Source organism: Phycodurus eques, chromosome 4, assembly GCF_024500275.1.
Source record: "Phycodurus eques isolate BA_2022a chromosome 4, UOR_Pequ_1.1, whole genome shotgun sequence".
Lineage (NCBI taxonomy): Eukaryota > Metazoa > Chordata > Actinopteri > Syngnathiformes > Syngnathidae > Phycodurus > Phycodurus eques.
In genome coordinates, this window is record NC_084528.1 from 159744 (window position 1) to 176964 (window position 17221).

General features: G+C 44.0%; 1 protein-coding gene across 1 annotated transcript in view; it reads right to left on the bottom strand.

The window, feature by feature from the left end:
* Positions 1-17221, bottom strand: part of grik2 (glutamate receptor, ionotropic, kainate 2) — a 278259-nt gene that overhangs the window by 28074 nt on the left and 232964 nt on the right. The window contains exons 14-15 of the mRNA XM_061673582.1: positions 11324-11549; positions 477-727 (exon numbers count right to left, since the gene is read on the bottom strand). Coding sequence (XP_061529566.1) covers positions 477-727; positions 11324-11549 — 477 coding nt within the window. The remainder of the gene's footprint in view (positions 1-476; positions 728-11323; positions 11550-17221) is intronic.

The following is a 17221-nucleotide window of genomic DNA, read 5'->3' on the forward strand; positions in this document are numbered from 1 at the left end:
AGTGCATTGTCAGTACTTTGACACAACATATATTTTATTTTATATTTTAAATATTTCTGTGTTTTTATTATATTCTCCAAAGTGGGAGAATCGAATAGTGGTTTTGTGGAAGTTTTAGATTTTGTGCCAGTTTCTTGAGTGTGTCTTGAGGTCATTTGAGATGGTGGTTAAAGTCTAGCTTGGATCCATGGTGACAGCAGAATTCCTCACGTTTCTTATCTCGTTGTCGCCATTGGGCCTAAGTGAATAAATGCAAAGAAACCAACCCTTATCTTCCTGCATACGAGAGAGCACTAATATTAGAATGTAAAAAATAAGAGATGCTCATGTGCGATAAATTTAGCAAATTAGTGTAATTAGCATTATTTTTAAATTTCATGTTGTTAACATCTAAATATATTTCTACCAAGAAACTCATTGAAAGTGCACTTGGTAAGAAATTTTCCTATTATTCTTTTAAATAACAAATGTCCTACCTTTTCAAGTTCAGCATTTTGTTTGGACTTGTAGAGAAACTCTCCCACTGCCACAAACACGGAGAGGACAAGTCCGGCAGCTAAAACAATGAAGATTCCGCCAATGTTTTGAACCCCAAGGGCGCTAGCCTCCTTACTTTCCTCTTCTGGGCAGCCATTTCCTCGCCACCACTTCTCCTTCATCATGTGCAGCTTGCCTTCCTCCTGAAGCTGCAGGATGGCAATAGTGATCTTGTCCCTGTATGGAGAGCCTGAAGAACCAGAAGACTAGCTCAGATTGTGAACAAACACTAAATCATAGCATAGCAATCATAGCTCGGATGCAAGACAAGACAAACTGACTTGGACATATACTGTTATTTAACCGCTTCAAAACTTCTTGCCAAGTTTCAAATTTCCCAAAAAGTATAACACCAGTCATTCTAAAGACATCAGCTATGACAGCAAGGTTGAGAACAGTGGTAGCTGCTGTAAGGATGACTGTGGATGCGATCTCTGTGGTGATTCCTATTTGTAAATTCCACCATAGAATCGAAAATGATTTCCCTCATCAAGTCGCAAAAGGTTGACTTCACTTTTTACACCCAATCATTTACACGCACCACCAGCACCGGGGTGCCCTAAGGATGTGTCCTCTGTCCGCTGCTCTTCTAACACACGAACGACTGCACCTCAACGCACCCGGCTGTCAAACTCCTGAAGTTTGCAGACGACACCACAGTAATTGGCCACATCAAAGACGGTGATGAGTCTGTGTATCGACAGGAATTGGAGCAGCTGGAGCTGTGGTGCGGGCGACACAACCGGGAGCCGAACAAGACTGTAGAGAAGATTGTGGAATTCAGGAGGCATCCTTCGCCACAGCTGCCCCTCACGCTGTCCAACGTCCCTGTGTCAACCGTAGAGACATTCAAGTTCCTGGGAATTGCATCCTCTCAGGACCTGAAGTGGGAGACCAATTTCCACTCCATCCTCAAAAAGGCCCAACAGAGGATGTATTTCATGCGGCTTCTGAGGAAGCACGGCCTGCCACAGGAGCTGCTGAGGCAGTTCTACACAGCAGTCATGAAATCAGTTCATCCATCGCAGTCTGGTTTGGTGCTCCCACAAAAAAGGGCAAATTCCGACTGCAACGGACAATCAAAACTGCTGAAAAGCTTGTCGGTAACCCTCTCCCCCCACCCTTGAGGACTTACACGCTGCCAGAACTAAGACAAGAAAACAAATTCTGTTACACCCTCCACATCATGGTCACCACCTCTTCTCGCTCATTTCCTCAGGTCGGCGCTATCGAACAATGCAAACTAAAACGAGCAGACATTCCAACAGCTTATTCCCTCTTGCCATTAACTTTTTAAACAATTAACTTACAATTTCATTGTAACATGCTGCCATTTTTGTCTTGAGATTGTTGTGACATCTCTGTCGGGCCAATTATAGATTATTCAGTGCATTCACTGTAGTCGTCTTGACACGGTGCACTACTTGCATATCTGTTGTTGACCAGTACTGGCCACTCATGTGCTTGAGAAGTATCTGCGCCATTTGCACAGTTGACACTGTTCCAGGTTATCTCATTACTAGTCACTTTAAACTGCATAAATGTATTGAAGTCTCTGCGACATTTGCACAATGGTCACCAGACTATTGTTCTATTAGTCATTTTAAACTGATCTAAATTGCTAGAGGACTCTGCATCATTTGCACAATTTGCCTGTGGAACTCCTGAGGCAGCTGGTGGGTACCGGCTGGCCAAGCGGAATGCAGCTTTGGTGGTCGCTGAAGCAAAAACCCGGGCATGGGAGGAGTTTGGTGAGGCCATGGAGAAAGACACGCCTCTGCAACATCGCATGGACATCGGGGACAGTGCCTCTGGATTGGCAGACTGGGGTGGTGGTCCACCTTTTTAAGAAGGGGGACCGGAGGGTGTGTTCCAACTACAGGAGGATCACGCTCCTCAGCCTCCCTGTTAAGGACTATTCATGGGTGCTGGAGAGGAGGGTCCGTCGGGAAGTCGAATCTCAGATTCAGGAGGAGCAGTGTGGTTTTCGTCCTGGTCATGGAACAGTGGACCAGCTCTACACGCTCAGCAGGGTTCTCTCGGGTGCATGGGAGTTCGCCGAACCAGTCTACATGTGTTTTGTGGACTTGGAGAAGGCGTTCGACCGTGTCCCTCGGGGAGTCCTGTGGAGGGTGCCCCTGATACGGGCTGTTTGGTCCCTGTACGACTGGTGTCAAAGTTTGGCCCGCATTGCCAGCAGTAAGTCGGACTCGTTTCCGGTGAGGGTTGGACTCTGCCAAGGCTGCCCTTTGTCACCGATGCTGTTCATAACTTTTATGGACAGAATTTATAGACGCAGCCGAGGCTTAGAGGGGGTCCGGTTTGGTGGCCTCATTATTGCATCTCTGCTTTTTGCAGATGATGTGGTTCTGTTGGCTTCATCAAGCCGTGATCTCCAACTCTCACTAGAGCGGTTAGCAGCCGAGTGTGAAGTGGCTGGGATGAGAATCAGTACCTCCAAATGTGAGGCCATGGTCCTCAGTCGGAAAAGGGTGGTGTGCCTTCTCCAGGTCGGAGATGAGATCTTGCCCCAAGTGGAGAAGTTCAAGTATCTTGTGGTCTTGTTCACGAGTGAGGGAAGAATGGAACGGCAGATCGACAGGCAGATCGGTGCAGCGTCTGCAGTGATGCGTACTTTGTATCGGTCCGTTGTGGTAAAGAAGGAGGTAAGCCAAATTTACCGGTCGATCTACCCTCACCTATGGTCATGAGCTGAGGGTCGTGTCTGAAAGAACAGGATCCCGGGTACAAGTGGCCAAAATGAGTTTCTTCCGCAGGGTTTCCGGGCTCTCCCTTAGAGATAAGGTGGGAAGATCGGTCATCCGGGAGGATCTCAGAATAGAGCCACTGCTCCTCCACATTGTGAGGAGCCAGATGAGGTGGCTGGGGCATCTGATTCGGATGTCTCCCTGATGCCTCCCTGGTGACGTGTTCCAGGCACGTCCCACAGGGAGGAGACCCCGGGGACGACCCAGGACACGCTGGAAAGACTACGTCCTTCGGCTGGCCTGGGAACGCCTCGGGATCCCGCCGGAAGAGCTGGATGTAGTGGCTGGGGAGAGGAGACCCCGGGGACAACCCAGGACACGCTGGAGAGACTACGGATAAGTTGTAGAAAATGGATGGATGGATGGATGTCTCAAAAGTATTCTCTGTCAATTGTCTGTTGTCGTACTAAACCAAATACCTTGCGTGTTTTTGACATACTTGACAATTAAAGAGGATTCTGATTTTGAAATCCTATCTTACAGTACATCCACACCAGAACACTGAATTCCTAGACTTTTTTCCACAATCTCTTTGACAATAAAATGAGAGGCAAAGCCATCAACTATCAACAGCTCCTCGAGTTGAGCCATCTTCTTGATTGCACGCGAGAAACAGGAGGGCATTTTTAGTCATTGATTGTGATAAGACTTCTCTTGTTTGACACATAAAAACTAAGTAACATACCATTGGCAGTACTTATGTGAAATAATGTGCACTAATTACACGTGTGGATGGTACAGTATGCATTGTTCACATATGAAATAAGGTTTTGTTGCCTCATGAGAAGTAGTTGTTCGTGTTGTAATGTATAAATAATAGTCTGTGTCGTGTTATTACTTATTTTGACTCATGGGATATTGAGGCCTGGGATTGGCTGGCGACCAGTTCAGGGTGCACACCGCCTCTCTTCCAGAGTCAGCTGTGAAAGGCTCCAGCACGCCCTCAACCCTAGTGAGTATAAGCGGTACCACGACCCACTTACCTCATGTAAGCCACACTGTTCCTTGATTCACTTTTTGACTCTTCGGGCAGGAGGCGAGGTACACCCTGAACTGGTTGCCAGTCGACCGCAGGGCACATTTAAACAAACAACCATTCGCACTCACATTCACACCTACGGGCAATTTAGAGTCTCCAATCCAAAGCGGTTTACAAGCGTGCAGAGTGGTTTCTGAGTAACGCCACTGAGGACCTCAGACAACTCAAGCAGACCATTGAGATGCTCAAAGATGACGCTCCAAAAGCGTTGAGCACTCATGTGAACTCATGTCACAATTGACAGCCCTAGAATCCGACAGGACCGCCCATCAACAGCTAATGCTAGAACTAGAAACTGAATTAGTACTTGTCCGGCGGGAACTACAGGTGGCCCGTCTACTAATTCCCAACTTGCAACAGTACTCCAAACGGCCCCCACTTTTGAACGAAACCGGTGAGCCCCCAACTTTCAGTCGCCCAGCAAGGCTCCATGAGCCCTCTCCAACATTTGGTCATGAGACCCGCAGGGAAATGTCTGGTGTTCCTGCCACTGTGCGTGGCCCCCTACTTATTTGGCAGCATCAACTCGAGAGCCGGCCGCACCAGTTGCAGCTGACCTCTTGGACTCCCCCGTGCCTCTCCCTTTTCCTGGCGCCTCTGTAGGTATGACCTTGAAATACCGAAACAAGGTTGTACATAATATTCCGAGATTCAAACCTAAACCTGTCGGCTCCCAGGATAGGGTTAGGGTTAGGCCAATCGCAGGGCACATACAAACAAACAACCATTCGCACTCACATTCACACCTACGGGCAATTTTGAGTCTCCAATCCATGCATGTTTTTGGGATGTGGGAGCAAACCGGAGTGCCCGGAGAAAACCCACGCAGGCACGGGGAGAACATGCAAACTCCACACAGGCGGGGCCGGGGATTGATCCCGAGTCCTCAGAACTGTGAGGCTGACGCTCTAACCAGTCGTTCACCGTGCCGCTGACCTTGAAATGCTTTAACAAATTAAATTTGAAGGAATTCAGGCAAGTTACATCACCAAACTAGACAACACCTGATGCGCCATGAGTATCAATGCTAAGACGCCAGAACCCCTGTTTGCGCATTCCTGGTCAGACCTTAAATTAGTGGCCCTAACCATCCTCGGTCACTGCATGATTTTCAACATAGCCTACCTGCTCGATCAAAATACCCAGAAGAAACAGGGCTTCTGAGAGCAGCACCCCAAAGCTCGCCCCAAGGTCTTCCGTAGGAAAGGTCTGAACCTGGAAACGACCCAGCTCAAACTGTGGAGAAGGTCCTCCTCTACCCAAACTCGGACCTCCTCGCTTCCTCTTTTGCATAGGTTAAAGTTTCTCTCCTTTGTCATGACTACAACCCCTGCCATTCACATCTTTTTGTTTACTATTTGTGTAGGTTTCACACCTAATAATATATATATTTTTCTTTTCGTTAGAGACTCCCTGTTTTTCTAAGAAGGAACTGGGCAGATTTTTTTAAATTTATTTTATTTATTTTTTATTTATATATATATATACATATATATACATATATATATATATATATATACATATATATATATATATATATATATATATATATATATATATATATATATATACATATATATATATATATACATATATACATACACACATATACACAGTATATGTTCACAGTATATATATATACATATATATAAATATATATACATATGTGTGTGTGCGTGTCTGACAAGATGGCGCCTACCAGTGCGGTCGCCTCGGTTACACGCTCTCTGGTATTGTTTTTGTTTTAGTGTTTTTCGTTCGTCTTTGAAGACATTACACGACTCAGTTACACAAGGGGAGACTTGCTAACCATATAGGAGGCTACTCGGGACTTTCTTTCACCAACTTTCGCAAATCCGCTCAGTTCTTCCGCCGCCATGTGCTTTACGGAGACTTGGCTTTGTGAGGCTGTACCCGATGGCGCCGTCTTGCTTCCGGGTTTTCATCTTCACCGAGCAGACCGCATCACGGAGGTATCGGGGGAAACAAAAGGCGGCGGGATATGCTTCTATATCAATGAAAAATGATGTACGGATGTCACGGAGCTCAGCACACACTGCAGCCCGCATTTGGAGTCGCTGTTTTTGAACTGTAAGCCATTCTCCTCGCCGCGTGAATTTGCATCATTCATCCTGGCAGAAGTTTACATCCCGCCTCAAGCTAACACGAATGCTGCACTGCTAATGCTCGCCGAACAAGTGAATGAAATTTAAAAAGAACACCCGGACTCACCCCTCATTATTCTCTGGGACTTTAACAAAGCTAAACTCGACCACGAACTCCCTAAATACAAGCAGCACATGGACTGTCCTACCAGGGGAAATAACATTTCAGACCACTGCTGTACTACGCTAAAAAACGCATACCGTGCTATACCTCGTGCAGCCCTGGGCTCGTCTGATCACTGCTTAATTCACTTAATACCAACATATAGGCAAGAACTTAAAGGCGCGAAGCAGTGAAAAAGTGGACCAATGAAGTAAAGATGGAACTTCAAAGCTGTTTAGACTGCACAAACTGGAGTCTCTTTGAAAATTCAGCTGGCAGGCTGAATGAATATCAATTTCTGTTCAGATATGTGTGTACCAACAAAGTCATTTCGCACATTCAACAACAACAAGCCGTGGTTCACTGCCAAAGTTAAGCAGCTTCGCCAAGCCAAGGAGGACGCATATCAGAGCGGGGACAAGGCCCTGTATAATTGCGCTTGAAACCAGCTAACAAGAGAAATTAACATTGCAAAGAAGAACTATGCATCAAAGTTGGAAAAACAGTTTAGCAGCGCTAACGACTCTAAATCAGTCTGGCATGCATTCCAATCGCTGACAAATTACAAGCGACGATCCCCCCAAGCTGAGAACAACAGCACACTAGCCAACGACTTGAATACCTTCTACTGCAGATTTGAAAAGGACACTTTCACACCCCACACCGACCCAGCCGCACCACCGACCACAATCACACACGAAGACAAGATGATTATAGTTACTTTTGATGCTGGAAGGGGTTGGCCTGGATAAATACAGTAAATCACAATAAATCACAAATAATTACATACTGAATGCAGCCCTATGGGGGGCACAAGCCAATGCAAACTGTAGGCCGGTCCCAAGCCCGGATAAATGCAGAGGGTTGTGTCAGGAAGGGCATCTGGCTTAAAACTTTGCCAAACAAATATGAGCGTTCATCTAAAGAATTCCATACCAGATTGGTCATGGCCCGGGTAAACAACGCCCGCCCCCGGCACCGTTAACCTGCAGGGCACCGGTGGAAATTCAGCTACTGTGGGTTGAAGTAGAAGGAGAGGTGGAAAGTGGGTTCTTTGCCAGAAACAGAAGAGGAAAGCACAGAGCCTAGAATTGAATGTGGGGACTTTGAATGTTGGGACGATGACAGGAAAATCTTGGTGGTTGATTGACACAATCATGAGGAGAAAGGTTGATATATTGTGTGTCCAGGAAAGACAGTAAGGCCAGAAGTTTAGGAGCATGGTTTAAATTATTTTACCATGGTGTAGATGGGAAGAGAAATGGAGTCGGGGTTATTTTAAAACAAGAGTTGGCTAAGAATGTCTTGGAGGTGAAAAGAGTATCAGATCGAGTGATGGGGCTGAAACTTGAAATTGAGGGTGTTATGTGTAATGTGATTAGCGGCTATGCCCCACAGGAAGGATGTGACCTCGAGGTGAAAGAGAAATTCTGGAAGGAGCTAGACGAAGTAGTTCTGAGCATCCCAGACAGAGAGAGAGTCGTGATTGGTGCAGATTGTAATGGATATGTTGGTGAAGGAAACAGGGGTGATGAAGAAGTGATGGGTAAGTACGGCATCCAGGAAAGGAACTTGAAGGGACAGATGGTTGTAGACTTTGCAAAAAGGATGGAAATGGCTGTGGTGAACACTACAAGAGGCAGCAACATAGGGTGACCTACAAGAGTGGAGGTAGAAGCATGCATGTGGATTAAATCTTGTGCAGACGATGTAATTTGAAGGAGGTTACTGATTCTAAGGTAGTGATCGGGGAGAGTGTGGCTGAACAGCATAGGATGGTGGTGTGTAAGATGAGGGGAGGAAGATGAGGAAGACAAAGGCAGAGCAGCCAACCATGCGGTGGAAGCTGAGAAAGGAAGAGTGTTGTGCGGCTTTTTGGGGAGAGGTGATACAGGCTCTCGGTGGACAGGAAGAGCTTCCAGAAGACTGGACCACTACAGCCAAGGTGATCAGAGAGACAGGCAGGAGAGTACTTGGTGTATCTTCTGGCAGGAAAGGAGAGGAGACTTGGTGGTGGAACCTCACAGTACAGGAAATCATACAAGGAAAGAGGTTTGCTAAGAGGAAATAGGACACTGAGAGGACCGAGGCGAGAAATACACTGAGATGTGACGTAAGGCAAAGGTGGAAGTGGAAATGTGTTGACTGGTGCCAATCGTGTGCTGGACGGATGGAAAGAATACTTTGAGGAGTTGATGAATGAGGAAAATGAGAGAGATGGAAGAGTAGAAGAGGCAAGTGTGGTGGACCAGGAAGTGACGATGATTAGTCAGGGGGAAGTTAGAAAGACATTAAAGAGGATGAAAAATGGAAAGGGAGTTGGTCCTGATGACATACCTGTGGATGTATCGAAGCATCTAGGAGTGGTGGCTGTGGAGTTTTTGACCAGTTTGGTTAACAGAATTCTAGTGGGTGAGAAGATGCCTGAGGAATGGAGGTAAAGTGTGCTGGTGCTAATTTTTAAGAACAAGAGTGATGTGCAGAGCTGTGGCAACTATAGAGGAATAAAGTTGAGCCACACAATGAAGTTATGGGAAAGAGTAGTGGAGGCTAGACTCAGGACAGAAGTGAGTATTTCCGAGCAACAGTATAGTTTCATGACTAGAAAGAGTACCACAGATGCATTATTTGCCTCAAGGATGTTGATGGAAAAGTACAGAGGTCAGAAGGAGCTATCTTGTGTCTTTGTGGATCTAGAGAAAGCCTCTGACAGAGTAGCCAGAGAGGAAATGCGGTACTCCGTCCGGAAGTCTGGAGTAGCAGAGAAGTATGTTAGAATAATACAGAACATGTACGAGCGCAGCAGAACAGCGGTGATGTGTGCTGTCGGCATGACAGATGAATTTAAGGTGGAGGTGGGACTGCATCAGGGATCAGCCCTGAGCCCCTTCCTGTTTGCAGTGTTGTTGGATAGGCTGACAGATGAGGTTAGACTGGAATCCCCCTGCACCATGATCTTTGCAGATGACTCTGATCTGCAGTGAAAGCAGGGAGCAGGTGGAAGAACAGTTAGAAAGATGGAGACATGCACTGGAAAGGAGAGGAATGAAGATTAGTCAAAGTAAGAAATAATATATTTCCTTGAATGAGAGGGGTGGAGGGGGAAGAGTGATGCTACAGGGAGAAGAGACAGCAAGGGTGGAGGACTTTAAATACTTGGGTTCAACAGTCCAGAGCAATGGTGAGTGTTGTAAGGAAGTGAAGAAACGGGTCCAAGCAGGTTGGAACCGGTGGAGGAAAGTGCCAGGTGTGTTATGTGACAGAAGAGTCTCTGCTAGGATGAAGGGCAAAGTTTATAAAACAGTGGTGAGGCCAGCCACGGTGTACGGATTAGAGACAGTGGCACTGAAGAGACAACAGGAAGCAGAGCTGGAGGTGGCGGAAATGAAAATGTTCGCTCTCGGAGTAACCAGGTTGGATAAAATTCGAAATGAGCTCATCAGAGGGACAGCCGAGGTTAGATGTTGTTGGTTTTAGAGAGCAGGATGTAGGAGATAGGCTTACATGGAAAAGGATGACACGCTGTGGCGACCCGTAACGGGACAAGCCGAAAGGAAAAGAAGAAGATACTGTCTAACGACAATGCATGTTCTCATCAGACTTCATCAGAAGCTTATTTTCAGAGGATTACATCAGAAAAATTAAGTGACTCATTATTCAGTGTCCCTTGTCATCTTTCACAGTAGGGACATCATCAACCCGGTTTTATGAAACTGTCCTTTATTGAGCCTGAATGTTGTTTGAAAACCCTCTGAGGAAAAGCAAAAAAGCAGCAAACCATTTCCTTGTTGTGTCACTGAGTAGTCTACAGTATAACAAAAGAGGCCATTATACTGTCTTCCATTGGGGATTCTGCAGCCACCTCCTTTTATTCTTCCTTTTAGTTTTCCTCAATTTATGGAAAAAATATGGTGGAACTTGGGATTTTGCTATGCATTTATGTAGGCTCAAAAGCAATGCAAATGTCATGCAAAATTATTATTTTTATGAGTTAAATGTGTTTGGCAGAACCTGTCAAATGATGCCCTGTTATATATTTAATTATACGTTATTATGTGGTTCAACATGTCATACTCCTGACTAAGACTCTTTTATAAGGGACTATGTTTTTATTTTTGACAGCCAGACAAGGACTGAAGCTCACCAAGTCATGAATTGTGTGTACACAATTGCAAACCACTTAACATAAGCATAGGTCAGTACTATTATCCATCCATCCATTTTCTGAGCCGCTTATCCTCACTAGGGTCGTGGGCGTGCTGGAGCCTATCCCAGCTGTCATCGGGCAGGAGGCGGGGTACACCCTGAACTGGTTGCCAGCCAATCGCAGGGCACATACAAACAGACAACCATTCGCACTCACAGTCATGCCTACGGGCAATTTAGAGTCTCCAATTTATGCATGTTTTTGGGGTGTGCGAGGAAACCGGAGTGCCCGGAGAAAACCCACGCAGGCACGGGGAGAACATGCAAACTCCACACAGTCGGGGCCGGGGATTGAACCCGGGTCCTCAGAACTGTGAGGCTGATGCTCTAACCAGTCGGCCACCGTGCCGCCTCAGTACTATTATTCTTGTGTTAAACATTTCACTGCATGCAACTCAAGAAACTACAGCCGCATCAAACATAATATCAACAGTGTCAATATGCAAAGAATACATTAACTTCAGAGCATGTGTATAAAATTTAGTCAGCAATGCAGCGTACATACCCATTGGAGTGCCAATCCCATAGGCTTGTGAGTCAATAAGGCTTCCAATCTGGGTGAGGTTGCAGTTGCGCTGTATGGCAAATTCAATGCTCGTCGACTCCATGAGGAAAGCATAATCTGAGGTGAGTACTCTGTGAATGCCTTCTTCAACATTCTTTACCATCACAGAATGCCGCCTACTGCTCATGAATTCCCACATTTTATCATAAGTGGAGATCTTGGTTTTCTGTGTGGAGACACAAATTACATTGTGAAATGAAAAGCCAAAAACATGTCGTCTTAATTGTGCAAAGAACCACAGTTGAAGTATTTGGTAACTTGAGTGGAAATAGACACCACTCGTCTCACTATACAAGACAGAAGAACCACTTCTCAGCCATTCTTTGCAGAACAGTTTAAATAGTCATGAAAAACTCCAACTAACTTACTTTGCGAGTAAAATGAAATATAAAACTGTTGTGCATACTACTACAACTACAACTAATACTCCATCTAATATAATTTATAAATTCATTGAGTGCCTTTCAGGGCACCCTCTGCCATTTAACAGTACTGCGTGGGGTAATAATAACAAAAGAAGTGCGTGTGTATTTATAGGAGAATGGTATTCTTTTACTGAAGGTATTGTCATGATTCGTAATCGCACGGTTTTAGACTGGACCCAAACGCAGACGGAGGCAGAGGAAGTAGTTGAGAATGGTTTATTGAGGAATAGTTCAGCAGGACACTGGAAGAGGAGAAACAGCAGGTAGTGAGTACAAGCACGGGTGTGAGTGAATAAATCTTACTTTCCAAGGAGGAAAACGTAGACTGTTGTACCGTGTAGTAGCGAGAATACTCTGGCGTAGGGTCCCTGGGTCAGGCAGGCTTAAATACAGGCAGTGAAGAGTGCTGATAGAAGACAGGTTCGCGGCAGAGGTGGTGCTGATTGCTGGGGAGAGAGAGATAGCGGGAGAGGCGCGAAGCGCCACCCAAGCTCCAAAAAGGGAACTGCAGGACAGAGACCCTGACAGTACGCCCCCTCAATGGAGGCCTGGGATCCTACCAGGCTTCATTTGCATTTAGGGGCAGCACCAGGTTGGGCAAAGACAGGGTGCCTCACATTGTATTCCTTTTATCCCACAGAATGAATACAAGGGAACAATACTTTCCAGGGGAGTAGATTTGAAAGCAGTTTTGAAGCCATTTTAAACCTAATTAAGTCACATCTTCAAGGTCCTGCCCGCCATTATTACGTATAATGACTTTTTGTGGCTGGTCGATATTTCAGATCAACTGGGTGATTTGTGGAGTCCCTATCAGAATCTTTTGGAGTCACCCTTGACAAATCAGACAATTGAGCATGCAAGCTTCAGGGTGCTGATAAGAAGAAAGTAGTGGGTATGAATACAGGGATAGATAACGCAGAGATTCCAAAACAGGTGGACAGCAGAGGTGCATCACGCCCTATACAGTATGTACACACAAATACAACAAGAGATTTATGATCTTTGAAAAGGAAAGGTAAAAATATTAACCAAGTTCCAAATCTACATTGTAATTCTCCAGAATACAAATGATTCCTAGCGCCGACAAATTGAATTGAAATGCTCCTACTTAAAAACACATATCTGTTTGTATGCCCATTTCATTGCATAATTGATTCCTGATGAATTAAAGTATCCTGTCACCAATCACCAGTAAATATGATATGTCGGTGCCTTGTTGATTTACACTAAACCAAAGACATACGGAAGACCTTATAGAAACACACATTTTCCACACTGTAGTGATTTCCAATCCCTTGAATGCATTGGTAGACACTTAAAATATCTATCCATCCATCGATCCATTTTCTGAGCCGTTTATCCTCACGAGGGTCGCGGGAGTGTTGGAGCCTATCCCAGCTATCATCGGGCAGGAGGCGGCGTACACGCTGAACTGGTTGCCAGCCAATCGCAGGGCACATACAAACAAACAACCATTTCCACTCACATTCACACCTATAGGCAATTTAGAGTCTTCAACCAACCTCCCATGCATGTTTTTGGGATGTGGGAAACCGGAATGCCAGAAGAAAACCCACGCAGGCACGGGAAGAACATGCAAACTCCACACAGGCGGGGCCGGATTTTGAACCCCGGTCCTCAGAACTGTAAGGCAGACGCTCTAACCAGTCATACACCGTGCAGCCCACTTAAAATATTCAGATTCATTTAGCTAAGATTACATCCAGCCATTAATTTTCTGTACTTATCTTTCCATTAAAATGTATTAACCACTGAGGTATTAATAAAAAGTCAACAAAAATAAAACACTGTCTTCGTTTGAATAACAAAAGGAAACAATGTTAAGTGAAAGTGTATCATCCCTTAGATGCGTCTAATATTTTCTTAACTGTTGCAATAGTACATGGATCTCGTCTGATGTGTGTCCCGCGTCTAAGACGCACAAACATTAGCAGGTACGCATGAAGATATTTAATGTGCGTCCATTAACGAGTGGTTTAAGACCCACCCTACATATCCCTGTTCGTTTGTTTGTTTGTGTGTGTTGGTGAAGAGATTCCACACACAGTAAATCAAAAGTATGAATCCTATCTTAGTGCTGCAGAGGCAGAGTAGGGCGGGTTATCGTTCCATACAATGGACGCGGGAGTTTTTTTCTGGAATCAAAAAATTGTCATTGTTGTGGTAACACCCGCCGCGCACTTCACGATGCAGCAAGCCGCTGGCAGCACGGCGTTTGCTCCGTAGATGCACACAACTGGGACAAAGCGAAAGTTACCCATTTATTACATTCGCTTTCCTGAAGTGGAATGTGTTTTGTGTTATTTGGGCGACGTGCCTTGCGTCTGGCACCACACGTGTTTCGAGGCGAAACGGATGAGATGCGCTGCCCGTGGCCCATTGCCAGCGGTTAGAGAAGCCGCTCTCTTCACTTTGAACACCCTGTTTACACGGATGTCCAGCGGTTCGTCAAGCCTCCTGGAATGATGGCAAGCCCGAGTTATTGCACTCAGTCGAATGGTGACTGTAGAGACACTTCTCCCGGCTGTTCTTTGCTCATTAATCCATTGCTCGAGTTGGTCTTCCAACTCAGGCCACCTCGCCTTGTTTCCGCGTTTTGTTTTTCTTTTTTTCCGCGGAAACTCAGCTTCGTCTTCTTGACTTGGCGAAGCTCGTTTTCCTGCTTCCTCCACTTGCGAACCATGGATTTGTTGATCTTGAATTCTCTCGCGGCTGCGCGATTCCCATGTGCCTCCGCGTAACTGATAGCTTGCAGTTTAAACTGTGCTTCGTAAGCGCGTCTCTTCGTAGGTGACATTTTCGGGGGTCCTTTGCCAAACCGATGTTGTTTTGCACAATGCACACCCCGGAATTGATCCCAGTCAGTCAAGCGGTAAACTAAAAAGAATAAAAAATGTTTACAAAATTTTAAAAAACACCCCGGTGCTATATACCTACTGGGGGCGTGGCTTTAGCGTCCTACTTCACGCACCCTGACCCTGTCCTCAGCCATGTCTGCGTTTCCTCTATGTAAGCAGCTTGTCGACAGGAAATGATAAAAAAAAAAATAATAAAAAATAAATAAATAAAAGAAAATAAAAACATTTTAAAAGTCAAGCGGAGCGCTCATCACACAACAACATTTATAGATGGAACTCTGTGCACACATCAGGTCCATTTTGGAGAAAATGCAAGACTTTTAAGTGCGCCTTATGGTCGTGAAAATATGGTACTTTGCAGTTTTTTTTTTAATCCATTCATTCATTGTTAATGAGACTCTTATCAGTGATGTGTCAAATTTACAAGAATTTTCTTCTTCCTCCTGTTTGGTTGCACTTTAACTTTACAACAGAGAAAAATCAGCAAAAATCGGATGACTTTTTGGCCAATTTTTTTATGTATGAATGTTTGCTTGAATGCCATCATCTCTGTTGTATGTTGTAATGTGTTTAAAAAAAAAAAAAAAAAAAAAAAAAAAAAAAGTTTTATGATTTGAAAAGGCTAATATCGATACCCATAAATCGGCCGGGCCCTAACTGTAACCTCTTGTGTTTGATCTTATTCTTCACTTCTCATATTTTTCTTTGCTTAATGCCCCTTATTGAGGTCATTCTTGTGGAATGTGTCCTCAAAGAGGCACAAAAAGCTTTTTTGAGGCGTGTTGTCGAGCATGACGACAACTTCAAACTTTCGAACAATGAATTATTTTCCAGGCTAAGTTGTTTGAATTGTTCAAATTGCATACTTTTATGGACATTCTATTTAAAATGCTTCACTGCAGGTATCCTTAGTCTGGCGAAGATAGGGCACTCACTGAGTTACTGACAGTGAAAAATATACAAAATCTGACTCCAGGCAAAATATTTCTCTTGGGAGCCATCCAAATATGTTTGGCCCAACTTTCCACCTTCACTGAAGGTTCATATATTACCCTATTATCCTTATTCCATTATTATTATTATTATTGCTGTTGTTGTTGTCATTGTTGTTATTATTAACTATAGCCGCCCAACCTGAAAAAAAAATCTAATTACTGACTTTTTAGGGGTATTGCTTGTGGTGCTGGTATACACAGCGTAGTACGTTATACTGTACAATATTTTCAACAGTCTTGATTTTCTGCATGTATAGAAAATGGAGTAAAAAGGACAAAAACATAAAAAATTAGCATGCACTTGTAAGGGTATGTGTTCTATGTTTGAGAAAATTGATCTCGATACAGTGGATGTAACAGTTATTTGTTTATAAATACATATCATCCTTGTAGAAGTGAATGAAAGTAATGTGGTTTATGGCATTCAGCCTTGATTTGTCGTCAAGATCCTGTTTGCTGCTTGTCATAGTGTTTTGCATATTTTTCAAAGGCCCTTAATCAAAAGAATCCAGAGACTGGAGGGAGATCAGGTTTTTGTCTGCACAAACAACAGCTTTTTCTTTTATGCAGCCTTCTTTCGTGGCACCGTTGGCTAGACACTGTTTATGACACAGGGAAGATGCTAAACACAATCACTATAATATAATGGAAAAGAAAATTGCACTCGAAACACAGTATCTACAGTCACATTTGGAGCTTTGAACACTCAACCACCAGAAGAGTTGACTTTAAGAGTTAGCAGATCAGCTGTGAAAATGTCGTGCTGAAATGCAGTTTCATAAATGTATTTTTCTACCCATTGAGGTGGATATTTCACTTGAGATGGAAGAAAACCCAAATAACTGAGTACTAACTTGAGAAATGGGCAGAAATAAAAAAACACAGTACTACATTGTGACACACAGTGGGATATTAAATATGTATAAGGCAAGTGATAATTCCCTCGAGCATGCGCTCTTAAATTTAAATCCAATTAATGTTTTATTTTAATTTTGTGTGTGTGATCTTGCTGTGTACTACACCTGGGACTGTAAAAGTCTCTAAACAATGGCTACATTGCATTTTTCCCCTCTATTGTGGTGATTTTGCAGATATGATGTTAATTAAGTATATTTAGGAACTCATTGGCCAATATTATATGTTTAATGCTAAAATACAATTATTATTGTGATCCATTAATTTATTGTTTTGCAAAAACATCAACATATAGTTATTTACTTAGATTCATGCCCCTCCCCCCCCAAAAAAAAATACAAAATTATAATAATAACGGTTACCTTGATGAATCTCTGACCAAGGAGCTGTGTCAAATTTGGGTAGAGGTAAAAAGGGTAGTTCAGTTTGAAATTCCTCAATTTGGAAGTCTAGCCGAAAACAGATTGTACTGTATTACAGATTTATCCAGAGTTTTTAGGATTTTGGCATATACACCACCACAATATACTGTATATACATGTACAGTATGTATTACTGGAACTGATTTGATGCAGCTGTTGCTAGTATTGTGGCTCATGAATGTATTGTAACTGATATATT